Consider the following 13,945-nt stretch of genomic DNA (forward strand, 5'->3'; position numbering starts at 1 on the left):
TGGCTTGATGGCTTTATCATTTGCATGATGTCTCTTGTATTTTAGCAGCAGTCGCTGATGCCGTCACTCTGCTTTCTCTGCCTACATTTTTCCAGATGTTCCAACACAGAAGCCTTTTTAGTCGCCCAATTCTCAAGCCATCTGTAGTACACTATCACGTATGACACCCCCTTCATCTCACCAGGAAAAACGATTGTAAAATCAATCAGTAGCTGTAGAAGTGGAGCCTTCTTGCACTGCTGTCCTCAGAGCAGCGAAGCTGATGTGACAGCTGATGTGTGAGAGTGGGAGGGAAGATGGGATGTAAAAGATGCTTTGCAAACAGTTATTAAACAGGCGGCACAGCAGACTACAGAAACCTACAACCCAAAGCCCTCTGTGTGAGAGAGGATCATAAATAATCGAGGAGGATGAATGGAAACTGACAGAGGCTAAACTGCACTGAGGTGGTTAAGTCCTCCATTTTGGAAAACAAGGCCGCTGATGTGACAGGGTTATATTTCCAGGATATGATCCGGACAACATAAGAAGACAGCAGATAGAGAAGGGTAATAATCAAGGAGAATAAAAATGCTTAGTCGTGTGGCTGAAAAATCTTGTTTTGGTTTCTGCTGCCAACACCATCAACTGCATATTGATCCAAAACTCCATATTTAATAAAGGGTGTCCAGCAGTTTTTGCTGAGACACGCAAAACAGAAAACAAAGCTGAATCGAGCCACAGCGAGCTTTGATGAAGCTGCAAGTGGCATAAATATGGAAGAGGCTTCAGTGACAGTCTTTGCCTGCCAATATTTACACAGGATGTCAATCGACTGAACTGAAAACAGTTTGCACACTGCAGCATCTCCCAAATATTGAATATTTTACACGAGATAAGTGTAGTAGGGGCGACTAGTAGCAGACCAAAGTTAAAAAACACCTCTTGTATCTAAAAAGCCAAACTTTACAGTGATCGTACAGAAAATGCTGCAGGAGGACAAACGGAGCAAAGCAGAAATGGTTCTGATGCAAAAGCAAGAAATGCTCATTTAAAAATGACACTCACACTCAGATAAATCCCAAACCTCTCGGGCTAATTACGTACATGCTAAGAGGTGGTTATAGTCCCACGGCTACAACTGTCATAGCCTAGCATTAGCATTTTGTGTGCATGTTGCAAAAATGATAAACGATGCTTATTTACTGTAATAAGCCGCGACGATTTCAGCTTTTTGTAAGAGGAACCACAGAGATGCAGCCCTGCAGCTCTCTATACAACTATTGTATCATAGTACAAGATGAAAACACATTACTGTGACACATCGTCACTGAAACTCATAAATAGCACGAGGACCACTAACAGGCTGGATCAAGTAATGACATCACCATCCATGTGGGAGTCACACAAATTCGTCCTCGGGACACAACAGCTGCATGAAGTGTGCTCCGGGAGCTGCTGCCTCCTGTGACAGCGCGAGTGCAGATGCTACCCTCCCAGGCTGATTCCACCTGAGCTAGCATCCTGTTCTCCTCACCAGCTCCCCACCAGATGCAGCAGAAACAGAAGGTGCAGCCGTGCTTTTTAGAGGCAAGTCTGAGGTCTAAGGGGGAGCCTGAAAATGCTGCCGAGGTTTTTCTGATGTCATTTTTTATATTGCTGTTATAAAAAGAAAGAAGGCTGTGATTATTCTCCCAGACATGTTAAGCAGCGTTAATCGTCCTGCTTTTATATGAAAAACACCCCTGTGCAGATCATATTCCACAGTTGCACAATAACTGAGCGGCACAGCCTGTCATTGCAGAACTCAGTTAACACAGCGTGTCATTACAGGAAGCACGCGGTGACTGCCACAGTGCTGATGCCACATAACCTCTGCAGTGAGTTTGACACTGGTCATTTGCTGTCACCACATGTGAACACATGATGGCCGATCGTAGTCAGCTGCCTCCTTTCTTTCTCTAATGCAGGACAAGCACAGCACTGACTGTGAGAGCTGCTGGTGACTCAGCAGCTGCTGAAATACCATGAATAAAAAATACGCCCTGGGTTCCAAATCAAATACTCGAATACTACTTTCAGTCCATACTGCAGCTTCTCTCATAAAGTCAGTATTACTGGAGCTGGAACTGATTCCTCTGTCAGAGCACTGTACCTTCAACTTTGACTGCTTTGACTGCCTTGCATACATATATGAATATATATGTATGCACACATACATAGAGATCAATGCATTTTTGATACAAATCTGTTGATATGCTTTTTGGCCATTAAGCACTGACTTCATTTGTGTGTGTATGTGTATGTATGTATGTATGTATATACACACACACACACACACACACACACACACACACACACACAAATGATGTTAGAATAAAGTATGCGATATTGAACCCAAAAGAAAACTCCAGGGCTAAAAAATGAAGTCGGTGCTTAACGGCCAAAAAGCACATCAACAGATTTGTATCAAAAATGCGTTGATCTCTATTTTTAAGAATCGAAAGCTTTGACTGACAGGTGAGGGCAGACTAAGCTGCTAGACACCTGCTGGGGTAACTGGACCGTAAACTACATTTTGCTGGATTTTGTAGGAAGTGTGCAACTGTACAGTTTAACAGTTTGATGCTGCGCTCCAGTCATGCAGTGCAATCTACCCAGCAAAGCATGTTGGGGTGGCACAGACAACAACAGGACTGTTTGGGCACCTGTAAATATCAGAGGAGACTGAAGTATCCTCAGAGACGGACTTTGGTAACGTGTATGTAAACAAAACAGTCACCAAAAAGTATTTTACATTGTTTATACACAGAAAAAAACAATGTAGTAAGCTTTCATTTGTGGGTCTGACTGCCAAGTCTGATTACCTGATTACTTATAAGACGACAACTTGCTCATAACCTAAAACCTAAGACACAGTGAGGCTGTCCTGCTTTTAAAACAGGCATTCAGCAACCAGTTAAGGCCATCTTTGAGGTACAGTTTATGTACTAAATGGTGCTTCAGTGCTTAAACCCTCTGTGTGCTCTCTCTGACTCAGCTCTCACTGAGTACAGACATCACAAAACGTCCCTCACAAATAACTAACAATGAAGTGATCCCATGATGCTTTTCTTCCTGTACTGCTGTTGGCCTGCTTACAATACACCAGAGTGTTTTCACCTGCTTGGAGTCTATTTCATGGATGGGAGCATCGGAAAAGCAGTAGTGATGGAAGAGACCCATCTTCTGATTGAACAGGCAGTGGACGACGTGAGCCCTCGCATTCTGCCACTTCACCAGACGCACCAGCTCGCGATTCAGAGAGGCGCCCAGATCCACGGACCAGTTGTAGCTGTACAGCGTCACCTGAAGAACCAACGGTGAAGTATTACAATCATGTTTTAAAGAGCACACTTGTACTTAGAAACATAATCCCACAGCTTAATTATGAAGCACAATGAGGATATGTGTGCTACCTTTTTGAAAAGATATCAGAGAAATTTGCTTTACAGAGAAATGACAGCATTTGGCTTCAAAAACACACTAATAAAGGTAAAAAACCCAGAGGATTAAAGATCTTTGGGCTAGTAACCTGGCTACCACGTAGGCTTATATGTCACACATTTTCATTATTGTGGGCAGCTTATACACATGCGCTGTCAGAGCACCATCTTTATTTGCTCAAGCACCCACTGACAAAAATACATCTAAGGACAAGTTCATGTATTTGAAAGCCATTACAAATGGGACCCTTTGGGATCTTGTTCTCTGCCCGGCCTGAGGGATATACAGAGTGTACAGAGGCCTCCGTATCCCAAATCACCTCTTTGTCCAGGATGCTGATAAAGAGGAACCTCTGGCGAGGAGCCATTCCCACCCCAGCCTGGCTCGGACCGACCGAATCGCTCTGCTCCAGAGCATCGAAGCGCTGGAAGCCTTTATGAGCTGGACAGAAAAGACAGAAAGTCAGTGCAACAGCAAAGCAATACGAGTCCAAGCTGCCCAGCAGGCTGTGCTATGTCCTTCAACAAAGAGTCCCAGCTGACTCTGATCACAATCTTTACTGAACTGTCAGATGAACATAACTGAGTTTTAAATACAAACGTACTGGGCAGCTGCTTCGCAGGTTTTTCACTTCCTGGGAGGTTTTGGGGTTTCTGAGGTTTGACTGACGAGAGCGAAAGCTTTACTGTGATGCTGCTTCTGAAATCACAGCGTTCGATGGACCACAAAAACAGTGTTGGCTTGATTATCAGGAGTGAAGAAACGTGGTTATTTTTTAAAACCGATGTAAACCTGTTTGCGAGCGGCGGTCGTGATATCCCCGCAGAAAGGAAGCAGAGAATGATGAAGTAATATCATTACCACAGAAAGGTCAAACAGCATTTCAGCTTCAAGATGATTTAAGGTGCGCTTAAACAAAACGTATTGGTGCTGCAGCTTTATAAAAGCTCATGAGTGCTATTCTCTCAATGTGTGCGTTTTATTCTCCTCGTCAGTGTGAGACACAACGTCACGGGGCTGCTTTTACTTCACTTTGGTTGGTGGCAGGTTTAGTTATTTATTTGTTACCTCAAAGTATAAATTAGTAATATTCAGCCCCAAACTATGAAGCTATGGAGAAACTATTCAAGAAGAGAACTGCTAACATCATGAAGCCATGTAGTGTAATAAGAACCGGACATGGGTTCCAGTGCAGGGGACTAACTGCAGAAATAAGTCTGATTGTAAAGAAGTCAAAAGTAAAAATACATTTATTTTCTAAATTGTGATCGAGCTGTTAGCCAATGAGCATCGAGTATCCCGCGGCTTTCACAGTCGTAGCTCGAGGATGAACAAGAGGACGTCACATGAATAGATCCATGTTTTCTATACAGTCCACATTAAAAACTTTGCTATCACAGCATAACAATTAGTCTGATTAACTGATGTGTTTTAAAGTGGCGAGGCGACATAGTTAGCATTCGTGGTTATCGTTTTATGATGGCTCCGTTCTGTAGCTTTGTTACAGGGTGATCGATACAATTAAAAACACGACTGAAGTTAATGCAACTTCAGTCGTCTTTTATTTATAATGTAAAACAAATTTCATAAATCCAACTAAGTTTGAGACCCATTAAAAATGAATTTAAGACATTTTAATGCCTTAAATTCAGATCATGGATCTTAAAAAACTGCAGGTCTTAAAGAACCAGTAAAAATTCAGTTTAACTGAAGAGGCGAACACACTAACATCTTTTTATCACACTGACTCTCTAAGACTTTCATGTCAACATGTGAAGTATTCTGCTGTTCTCTGTGAAAGCTCGCTTACATATATTTCAGCTGTTGAGAATATAGAAAAACAAACAAACAAACCAATATATTGACAAAACGCAGCCATAAAGAAAATCCCATTACCATGAAAGTTGTTGGTAAGCTGAGGAGCAAACTTACGTGTGAACCTATTTAGCACTGGGCTGTTTTCCTCATCTGAACTGTCTTCTGTGGGTAAACAGAGGAGGTACAAACAGCAAGGCGGCGTGGACAGTGAAACACAGCTCGACACAAACCGATGTAAGCAAAACAAAAATAAGACAGATGTTAGAGAGCAGCGAGCACGGACAGAGAAACACAGAATCAAAGAGCAGCGGCGGCGGCGGCGAGGACAGAGCACGTTCAAAGCTTCAACAGGAAACACGTGGAGCGTCTCCTCCACACTACTCATGGTGTTAAAACAAGTGTTAGCAACATGCTGCAGACAGGTCTATGCCAGCCTAATATACCGAACAGCTTTACCTCAAGAATATCCTCACTAGACTAGCAGTGTGTGATTAGCTGCTGCGACACAAAAGCAACAGAAATGAGGCCGAACTTTATTTTGCAGCAGTCGAATAAATGAGAAAAAACTAGAAACAGAAGCTCTGCATGAGACAAAAGCAGACTTCACTCACTGGACACCTGAAAGGACTCATAAACTACACTACAGTTAGACATTAATATCTCAAATTAAACTGTATTTATGTTTTATAGCCATCATGTTTGTTGACTTTGTTATATGTAAATTATAGTTTTATTCATGTTGATTCTTTTTAGTTTTTGGTAATTATTTACTATAGTTTATAATGTAGCATTTTATTCAACTATATGATGTTTAATCAACTTTTCAGAGGTTTCTTTTTTGTTTGTGTCATTTTGTTGTGTTTCCATCCTCTGCTGCTTATAGTGGAAATGTTTGACATAATGTTCGGTGCAACCAAACACAGCTTTCATTTACCGAGTCAACCACAAACTCCTCACCCAGCAGGCATCCAGGTCAGATGCCTAAACAACCTCGATATCAAACAGCTGCTGGTCTTTACCCCATGGCCAAGTTACTCACCCCACTCTGAGGGTGAGACAGACACACACCCTTCATTTCCACTACTTGTGTTTTCTATGGTAGCCTCACCCATGAGTAGGACCGTAGACAGACCAGGAAGCTGAGAGCATTGATTCCACACTCGGCTCTTTCTCACCAGGATGGACGGTCTGACTATACGTTAGTCTCCCACTCCACTCATGAACAAGACGTTAACATGAACTTAAATTCCTCCACACTCGGAGCGCACGTTCCTTCCTGTTCCACCGTAGAACCACAACACTGGACTTGGGGCTAATCCTCATTGATGTGCTGAACTCTGAGCGCGCTTGTATTTAACGTCCTTTTATTCCACCTTCTGTTTGGTTTCAGTTCGCTTTGTCTCATCGTCGGCTTCTCAGTCGTCTGTGAAGCTCTTTGAACTGCACTTACTTGCATGAGACGAACTACAGACTGAAATGTGATTGATTACAATAATGAGGAAACAAAAGAACATCACAGGATAATGTGTTTATTGGACTTCTATTTTACTTTATTATGGGGTCATCTGTTGCTCATTAGAAGCAACGAATGACTCGAGCACATAACAGGCTCACAGGACCAGCAACAACACTTTACATGGACTTGTTTTTATGTGATGCTTTTTCTCTCTCATTGTCTTTATAAGCCTGTTTATTGTTTTCAATTATTCTTGATCATTTCTCATTAAATGCTTTTATTCTGTTGTTGACATTTATTCTGTGTTTTGCATTGTGCAGTCTTGTTGCAGCTCGTTCTCACCGTTACCTTCATCTTGTTTTGTTTGGCCTTGATTCTGCTCATCTGTCAACTGACTGTTTGGTAATTAAGCAGGAGGGAGACAAAGTAATTAACTTTTATTCTAAAAACTCTGGTACTTTGTAGATGATAAAATATAAATCTAACAATGTGTCATTTGAACATATCGCCATCCAATAATATAATGTGGTGGTCGCCGTCACTGGGTTTAAAGCTGGGGGCCAGCTGGGGTCAGCGGGAGTTTGCATGTTCTCCGTGTGCCTGTGTGGCTCTCCGTGAACAAAGACACGTATGTTAGGTTAACTGGTGTTTCTAAATTGGTTGTAGGTGTGAATGAATGTGTGAACGTCTCTCTATGCAAGTATGGTGGCCTGTCCACAGTGCGCCCCACCTCCCACCTAAAGGTCAGCTGGGGTCGGCTTTGGAAAACTGATGGATGACACCGATGTACTCGTACTTGAACAGCTGTTCAATTCCAAACATGGACTCTTACAGAAAGACTCATCACTTACTACATCTATATCAGGGCTGCACAAATCTATGAACGGCATTCATTTCTAATCAAATATTCTGATTTCCTGATGAATTGGAGAAAAAGGAAACAACCATAACAGGCTGTTTAAAACACACTGGAGCTGAGGTAGTGATGCATAGCCTGTGCAGAGGGTAAGGTAGTAAGGGGCTAATGTGAACGGCTGGTATTGCAGCGGTTACCTTGCTCTGTGCTGTAGTGCCACTGATGGAAGTTGCGGCCGATGAGAATGAAGCTCCTCACAGCGTCCGGTGGTTGGCTGAGGTTCTGGCCAAGAGGGAGCGGCACAAAATGGTCTCCAGATGTGGGGCAGCTGCAAAAAGTATAATACAGGTGCAATATTATAGCGCTGAACGACTTTAATGGCAGTGTGCAGTCAGAGGGCGCCCACCAGGTATGGTATATATCCTGTTAACAGTTTCCAAAAATATGCCTTTCTACTCTCTGAGCTCTCAAAGTGCTTCATGCAACATGTCTTAATGTTTCAGTCCCATTCATAGAAGCACTGCTTTCTATGGCTAAGTGCATTGGATGCATTCCAGTGGATGAAGCTGAGAGAAACCTGGGGTCAGTATCTTGTGCACAGACATTTGGCATGTAGACTGGAGCAGCCAGGCATCGAATCACCAACCTTCTGATTAGTGGATGACCTGCTCGGCCCCCTGAGCTCAGTCTAAGTGTTTCTGAGTGTGACCCGAAGCTGCAGCTGTTTGCTCAAAATCCTCAGTTTAACATTTTTTTCTATTTTTGAAACGTCACCAACGCGACCTGCTCGTCAAACCTTTAGTTTGTGATTGGCAGCCAATCACAATAAATGCTGCAGTAAAGGGAGAGAAATAAAAGGCCTCATGGCTGACAGAGGATGAACTGGGGGTGGTAACCCAAAAACAGCGCCTAACTTCTATAAGGTAAAACTGTGTGTCTATAGTCGTGTTCATTGATTATATGTCTGAGAAGTCTAAAGGAGAACTGATTTTCGAGTGCGATCACAACAGTGACTCGGTATCTGTGTGGCAACAATCAGGAACGAAGAAGTTGTGTGGCTCCAGAGAGCGCACACTTCTTATTCACAGTGTTTTCTAACGAGCAGGCTGCTAAGAAGTCTGCGAGAACAATTTGTTCGCTTTCAGGGGTCTGCACTGAAAGAGATGACAGCAAGTTGGACTTATAACCAATAAAAGTCATTCAAATTTCAGCTGAAGAGTCAAAATGACTCAAAGCATGAGGAGGCTGAAAGTAGCTGGAATGCCATTTGATGAAGTGCAGACAGCAGTTGGAAGATCAGCTGCAGAGATGAAAGTGAATGAAAGCTGTGGAAATGTCATTTGCATTGGAAGCAACAATCGACATTTGAGCTGAAGCTGAAGAGTCTCAGCTGAGGTGTTTTTGAATGTCAGAGCACAACAACAGCTTTCATGCACCTCGGCAACAAAAAATATCACAACTCAGTGTTACTTTTTATTGCTCTCAACATCAGGAAGGTAAGAGTGATGATCGATTACCAAGAAAAACACGATGTAAAAACTCACCTCGTCTTTCGAAATGTCTTCACTGTTGTGTCGGCGGCCAGCGAACTGACCAAACTGACAATCTCTGCCAAGATGGAAGGCAGCAGGAAGTGTGAGGCCGTTTTAGTGGTACACTGCTGAATGGAGGGGCAACCTGAGAGTAACACAGAGTGTGAGAGCTCGCAGAATATAAACCCCCAACTTCTCAAATAAGTTTTCAGATTCTGGATGAATGTAGAGATAAAACTTACCAAGTTTGGCCATGAAAGTTATCCACGGCTGGCAGATATCTTGGTAAATGGGGTCCAGAGTGCCTGCATCTCCCTCCTCAAACTGAGACAGCTTCCTCCTGCACAGCCACAAACCCCCCACACTTCATTAAACCACATTTCTATGGGACTCACAGCAGAGAGAAAACCTGTTTTGGTGGTTTAAAGGCTTGTTGCCTGCCATCAGTGATGCAGTGGTGGTCAGGCAAGATTTCTGCTTTCTCAGCTCCATATCTAAGACAGAAATGACAATACTACCATACATGGTAAAATATTTAATCTTTAAATATGAAATGGACAGTACTGGCACTGTGACTCCACCCACTCAAGCATCATGCTGTCTTAGCCTTTTCTGAAACCAGGCATCGTGATCGCGCTGGAAGACATCTGACTATGAAACCAAGGACACCGCACACTAACCAGCTAACAGCCTGTCAGTCACAGCAACTTGCTAACCAGTCTTGCAAGTATTAGCTGGTGTCTTTCATCTGTAAATACAGTCACTGGTGAGTCCAAAAGGCAACCACAGCAGCAGCCAATGATCTAACAGGCATCAAAATGCCAATGAAGCTAAATGGTGACGATGCAGCAGCTGTGTGCATCTATGTACAGTCTGAGACTGAAGAGCCACCAGCAAGACTGTGCAGCAGCTTACACCTATCAGCTTTCTCCATACATAGTGCAGACCCACCTGCTAGGACCGGGCGTCCACATATGTGGACTTCACATTTTGGGTTGTCTAGACCACAATTATTCACCACTGTTCTATCGAGATATAGAACGAATGTCCTCATATGTGGATCTCATTTTTCTCAGACACTACATCAGGTAAAAAGATCATTCTTTGCTTTTACATCCAATCAGCCTAAACAGCAAAGAGAAATTAAAAACGCCATGAAGGAGTTCGTGTCTTAGGAGGTTAAATTTGGCACCAAAGACCGTGACCATCTTCTAAACCATACCAGAATGATTTCAGCTCTTCTTGCTTTCCTCTCGATATAAAGTTTTAATGCGCTTTAGACAAGCGGCTCTCAAAGCATTAATGTCCAAGTGTTAACCCAAGGGGCCAATATATGATTGAGGGCCACACAGGAAAAATGCTGCATATATGATGTGTCATGTAGCTTTCATTAGTAATAATTGGTCTTTTCCTGCGATATCACACTCTTACATGAAGTAGAAGGAGGAACTGCACAGCCCACGCTGTGTCCGTATTCTCTCCAAGGACTGCATAAGGGTTCAACTTTGTATGATTTCTAGCTCCCTGATGCAGTTAGTGTTCAGTATAATAACTCAAAGTGGCTTCAGTGAGTCCCACCTCTGGGTCTGCTCTAGCTCCACAGCCACCGTCTTATCCTGGCTCCACTGCTGCTTTACATTCTCCGTCTTGTGTCTGCGGCGTGCTGCTCGGCCCTCCTCGCCTTTCTCCTGCACAATGTCATCTGTCGTCTTGGGGCTCCCGAGCTCGGCCGAGTCTGGCTTACTCTGATGGAGGGAAAGAAACATGCTTACTTTCATACGTGTCTGTGACGACACGTCTGATCTGTCGAAACTAGACGAACAGTCAATAAGCACTGGGAACTGTGCAAAAAAGGAACGATTGTTTTTTAAATGATCACAAAATGCTGATGTAGAAAGCCAGTAACTGACCAGTATGTCCCAGAAGCTGCGGCGAGTGCTTTTGCCAGTAGGCGTGGTGGACTCGGGTGTGCTACTTCCTGTCGTGGGGGCGCCTCCTACAGCTTGGATTAAGCTGATCGGAGATGGACTGGTTTTAAAAACCCTTGAGCCACTGCGCTGCCTGGGGCTGTCCTTCACTTCTCTCGCCTCAGCCAAAGGAATCAGCAGCCCTGAAGAACATTTCACAATCAAACTTCAATTAAAGTCTTAAACGTTTCCCAAGGATGGCTGCAGTGAGATCCTCCATGCTGTTCTGCTTTCTGCCACCGGGTGTCACGAACGCCCGCATCCAAATATCCCACACGCTTCTAGATTATTCGTTTAGTCTGTGAGGCAAATAAGCCTGATAATAGAGTGCTTTCATGACCAATTACATGAGGGTCAAACATAACATGGGAGGGAGCTTTACTACATTCAAACAGGAAAAGGAAATCAGTCTGTCGTACCAACGTGTTAAAACTTTACCTTTCCACAAAGGCCCTGCAGCTTCAGTGTGTGCTGCTGCGTCTCCTACATGTCATCCTCTGATGTTGGGTTAACCAAAAACAGATTCCATGCTTGTGGGGTATCTGACAAATTCCAAAGTGTGGGGTAATCTGGAGTCCTTTGTGACCCATCGGTCTAAGTCTGCTTGTGCTGATATTATCAGCTCAGAGGACAACTTGCCAATTTTCACCATCACCATCATTAAACCTCTGATCTGTGTCATGATATCAGTGTGGAAGGCCACAAACAGATGAAGCAGCATGAATATTGGATTAATCCGGCCAAACGGGCCATTATGCAGCAGCAGGTAAACCATCTCACTGAATATGTACAAAGGCCAGCAGTACACTCCATGTTGGTAACAAACAGAAAATCTGTCAGCAAACAGAATTCTTCGCCTCGCTCTGAGGACGGCATTGATAATGTAGGCTCAGCTAAATTTGTGGCTTTGTAGTTAAAAGGTTAGCAGGACGTCCCTTTGATACCAGAGAGCAGTCCTGGAGGGACAGCTGCATCCATTTTTGAGACCTACTCAAACACCATTTGGGTTGTGTAATTATCCGCTGAGTTGTACCAGCTCAAGATTCAAGCACTAAACTAAAAAACTGAAAAACAAATGATGGGGGAAAAAAAAACCCATGGCATAGTCGCCTACTACTCCGAAAGAGACTCGCGTTTAGGAACAGGACTGTCTGCGGGTCAAGAAAGCACAAATATAGAGTACACCTACACCTGGCTGTAGCACCGCTGCTTCTCTGTCGCCATCTTACAATGCTGTGATTGCAGCCAGCCCCCAACTCTCTGTGAACGCCACTCATGGCCACTGATCATGACAGTTCAATGATAATGAAACTGACCTCACGACCCACTGTTAGTCAGTGGTGCTACTTTCAGTCATTATGTGAATGTACTGACTGTAAGTTTGTGGAAACCTGAAGGATGAGAAGGCGACGTCCAGATGAACAGAATCAACCTTCTGGTTCATCTGCTTGTAGTTTTGTCTTGCAGTGAACGTTTGTTATTTGATTTGCTAAAGACAAAAACATTGTAACAACATGAAACTGCTGCTGACTACAGCTTTCATGTAACACCGTGCACCGCACAGCAACAATGTGTCAAAATCATTTTAGAAAAATAAACCTCTTTGGCTATTTTGGCTACATTTGCTTATGTGACCGTTTCAGACCCATTATCAAACTTTTAGGACGTAGACAGAGCCAATTATCTCTGCTGCTCCTCGAACATAAGCCATGACATCAGTGTTTTTGTTGACACAGTGTCAGAAGTGTGGTGAATGATATTACACTGTAAAGCATTGTTTTTATTGGACTGCTTGGTACAATCTGATTGCAAATAGGTGCAGACACAACAGACCCAGCATACAGATGCAGTAATGAGCTCACCTTTTGCCTCTTCTTTCTGAGCTTTCGTTGCTGGGCAGAGGACCCCGACACAAAGAGGGTTTGGCAATACTCTCAGCTCCATGACAACATCACACAGTGCGTGGCGCAGTGCCCCCTGCAGTTTGTCACTCAGCTGTAAGGGGCTAATGTTGCCTTGCTCCCAGATGTCGAAGCGGACATACAGCTGTGGTTCTGTTAGAAGCAAAACAGACAAATAAGTGAAAAAAGGGAAAAAAGCAATAAAAAGGAACATTTTGTTGACTCACACCACAACACACACATCCCACAGAGCCAGAAAGATATCTGACATCAATCTGTGATATTTTGTTGAGCATAACATCTCATGGATGGATGGACGGACGGATGGATGGGTGCATGGATGGGTGCATGGATGGATGGGTGGGTGGATGGGTGGGTGGACGGACGGATGGATGGATGGATGGGTGGGTGCATGGATGGATGGATGGATGGGTGGGTGGGTGGATGGGTGGGTGGGTGCATGGATGGACGGGTGCATGGATGCATGGATGGATGGACGGACAGACGGATGGATGGGTGGGTGGATGGATGGATGGGTGGGTGGGTGCATGGATGGATGGATGGATGGATGGGTGGGTGGATGGATGGATGGATGGATGGGTGGGTGGGTGCATGGATGGACGGGTGCATGGATGCATGGATGGACGGACGGTCGGATGGATGGATGGATGGATGGATGGATGGGTGGGTGGGTGCATGGATGGATGGATGGATGGATGGATGGGTGGGTGCATGGATGGATGGATGGATGGATGGGTGGGTGGGTGCATGGATGGACGGGTGCATGGATGGATGGATGGATGGACGGACGGACGGATGGATGGATGGGTGGATGGATGGGTGGGTGAGTGCATGGATGGACGGGTGCATGGACGGACGGATGGATGGACGGACGGACGGATGGACGGACGGACGGATGGATGGATGGATGGATGGATGGGTGGGTGAGT

General features: G+C 44.2%; 1 protein-coding gene across 19 annotated transcripts in view; it reads right to left on the bottom strand.

Annotated features, from left to right (window-relative positions):
- szt2 (SZT2 subunit of KICSTOR complex) overlaps positions 1-13,945 on the bottom strand; it is a 112,949-nt gene that overhangs the window by 32,149 nt on the left and 66,855 nt on the right. For 16 of the 19 annotated variants that reach the window (XM_082506006.1, XM_082506005.1, XM_082506002.1 and 13 more), the window contains 9 exons: positions 12,957-13,148; positions 11,038-11,237; positions 10,706-10,872; positions 9,370-9,467; positions 9,140-9,272; positions 7,793-7,923; positions 5,398-5,445; positions 3,785-3,906; positions 3,142-3,327 (listed from right to left, as the gene is read on the bottom strand). In XM_082506006.1, coding sequence (XP_082362132.1) covers positions 3,142-3,327; positions 3,785-3,906; positions 5,398-5,445; positions 7,793-7,923; positions 9,140-9,272; positions 9,370-9,467; positions 10,706-10,872; positions 11,038-11,237; positions 12,957-13,148 — 1,277 coding nt within the window. The remainder of the gene's footprint in view (positions 1-3,141; positions 3,328-3,784; positions 3,907-5,397; positions 5,446-7,792; positions 7,924-9,139; positions 9,273-9,369; positions 9,468-10,705; positions 10,873-11,037; positions 11,238-12,956; positions 13,149-13,945) is intronic. The other 3 variants (XM_082506007.1, XM_082505997.1, XM_082506003.1) reach the window with 2 other exon arrangements.

Source organism: Aulonocara stuartgranti, assembly GCF_965226115.1.
Source record: "Aulonocara stuartgranti genome assembly, chromosome: 15".
Classification (NCBI taxonomy): Eukaryota; Metazoa; Chordata; class Actinopteri; order Cichliformes; family Cichlidae; genus Aulonocara; species Aulonocara stuartgranti.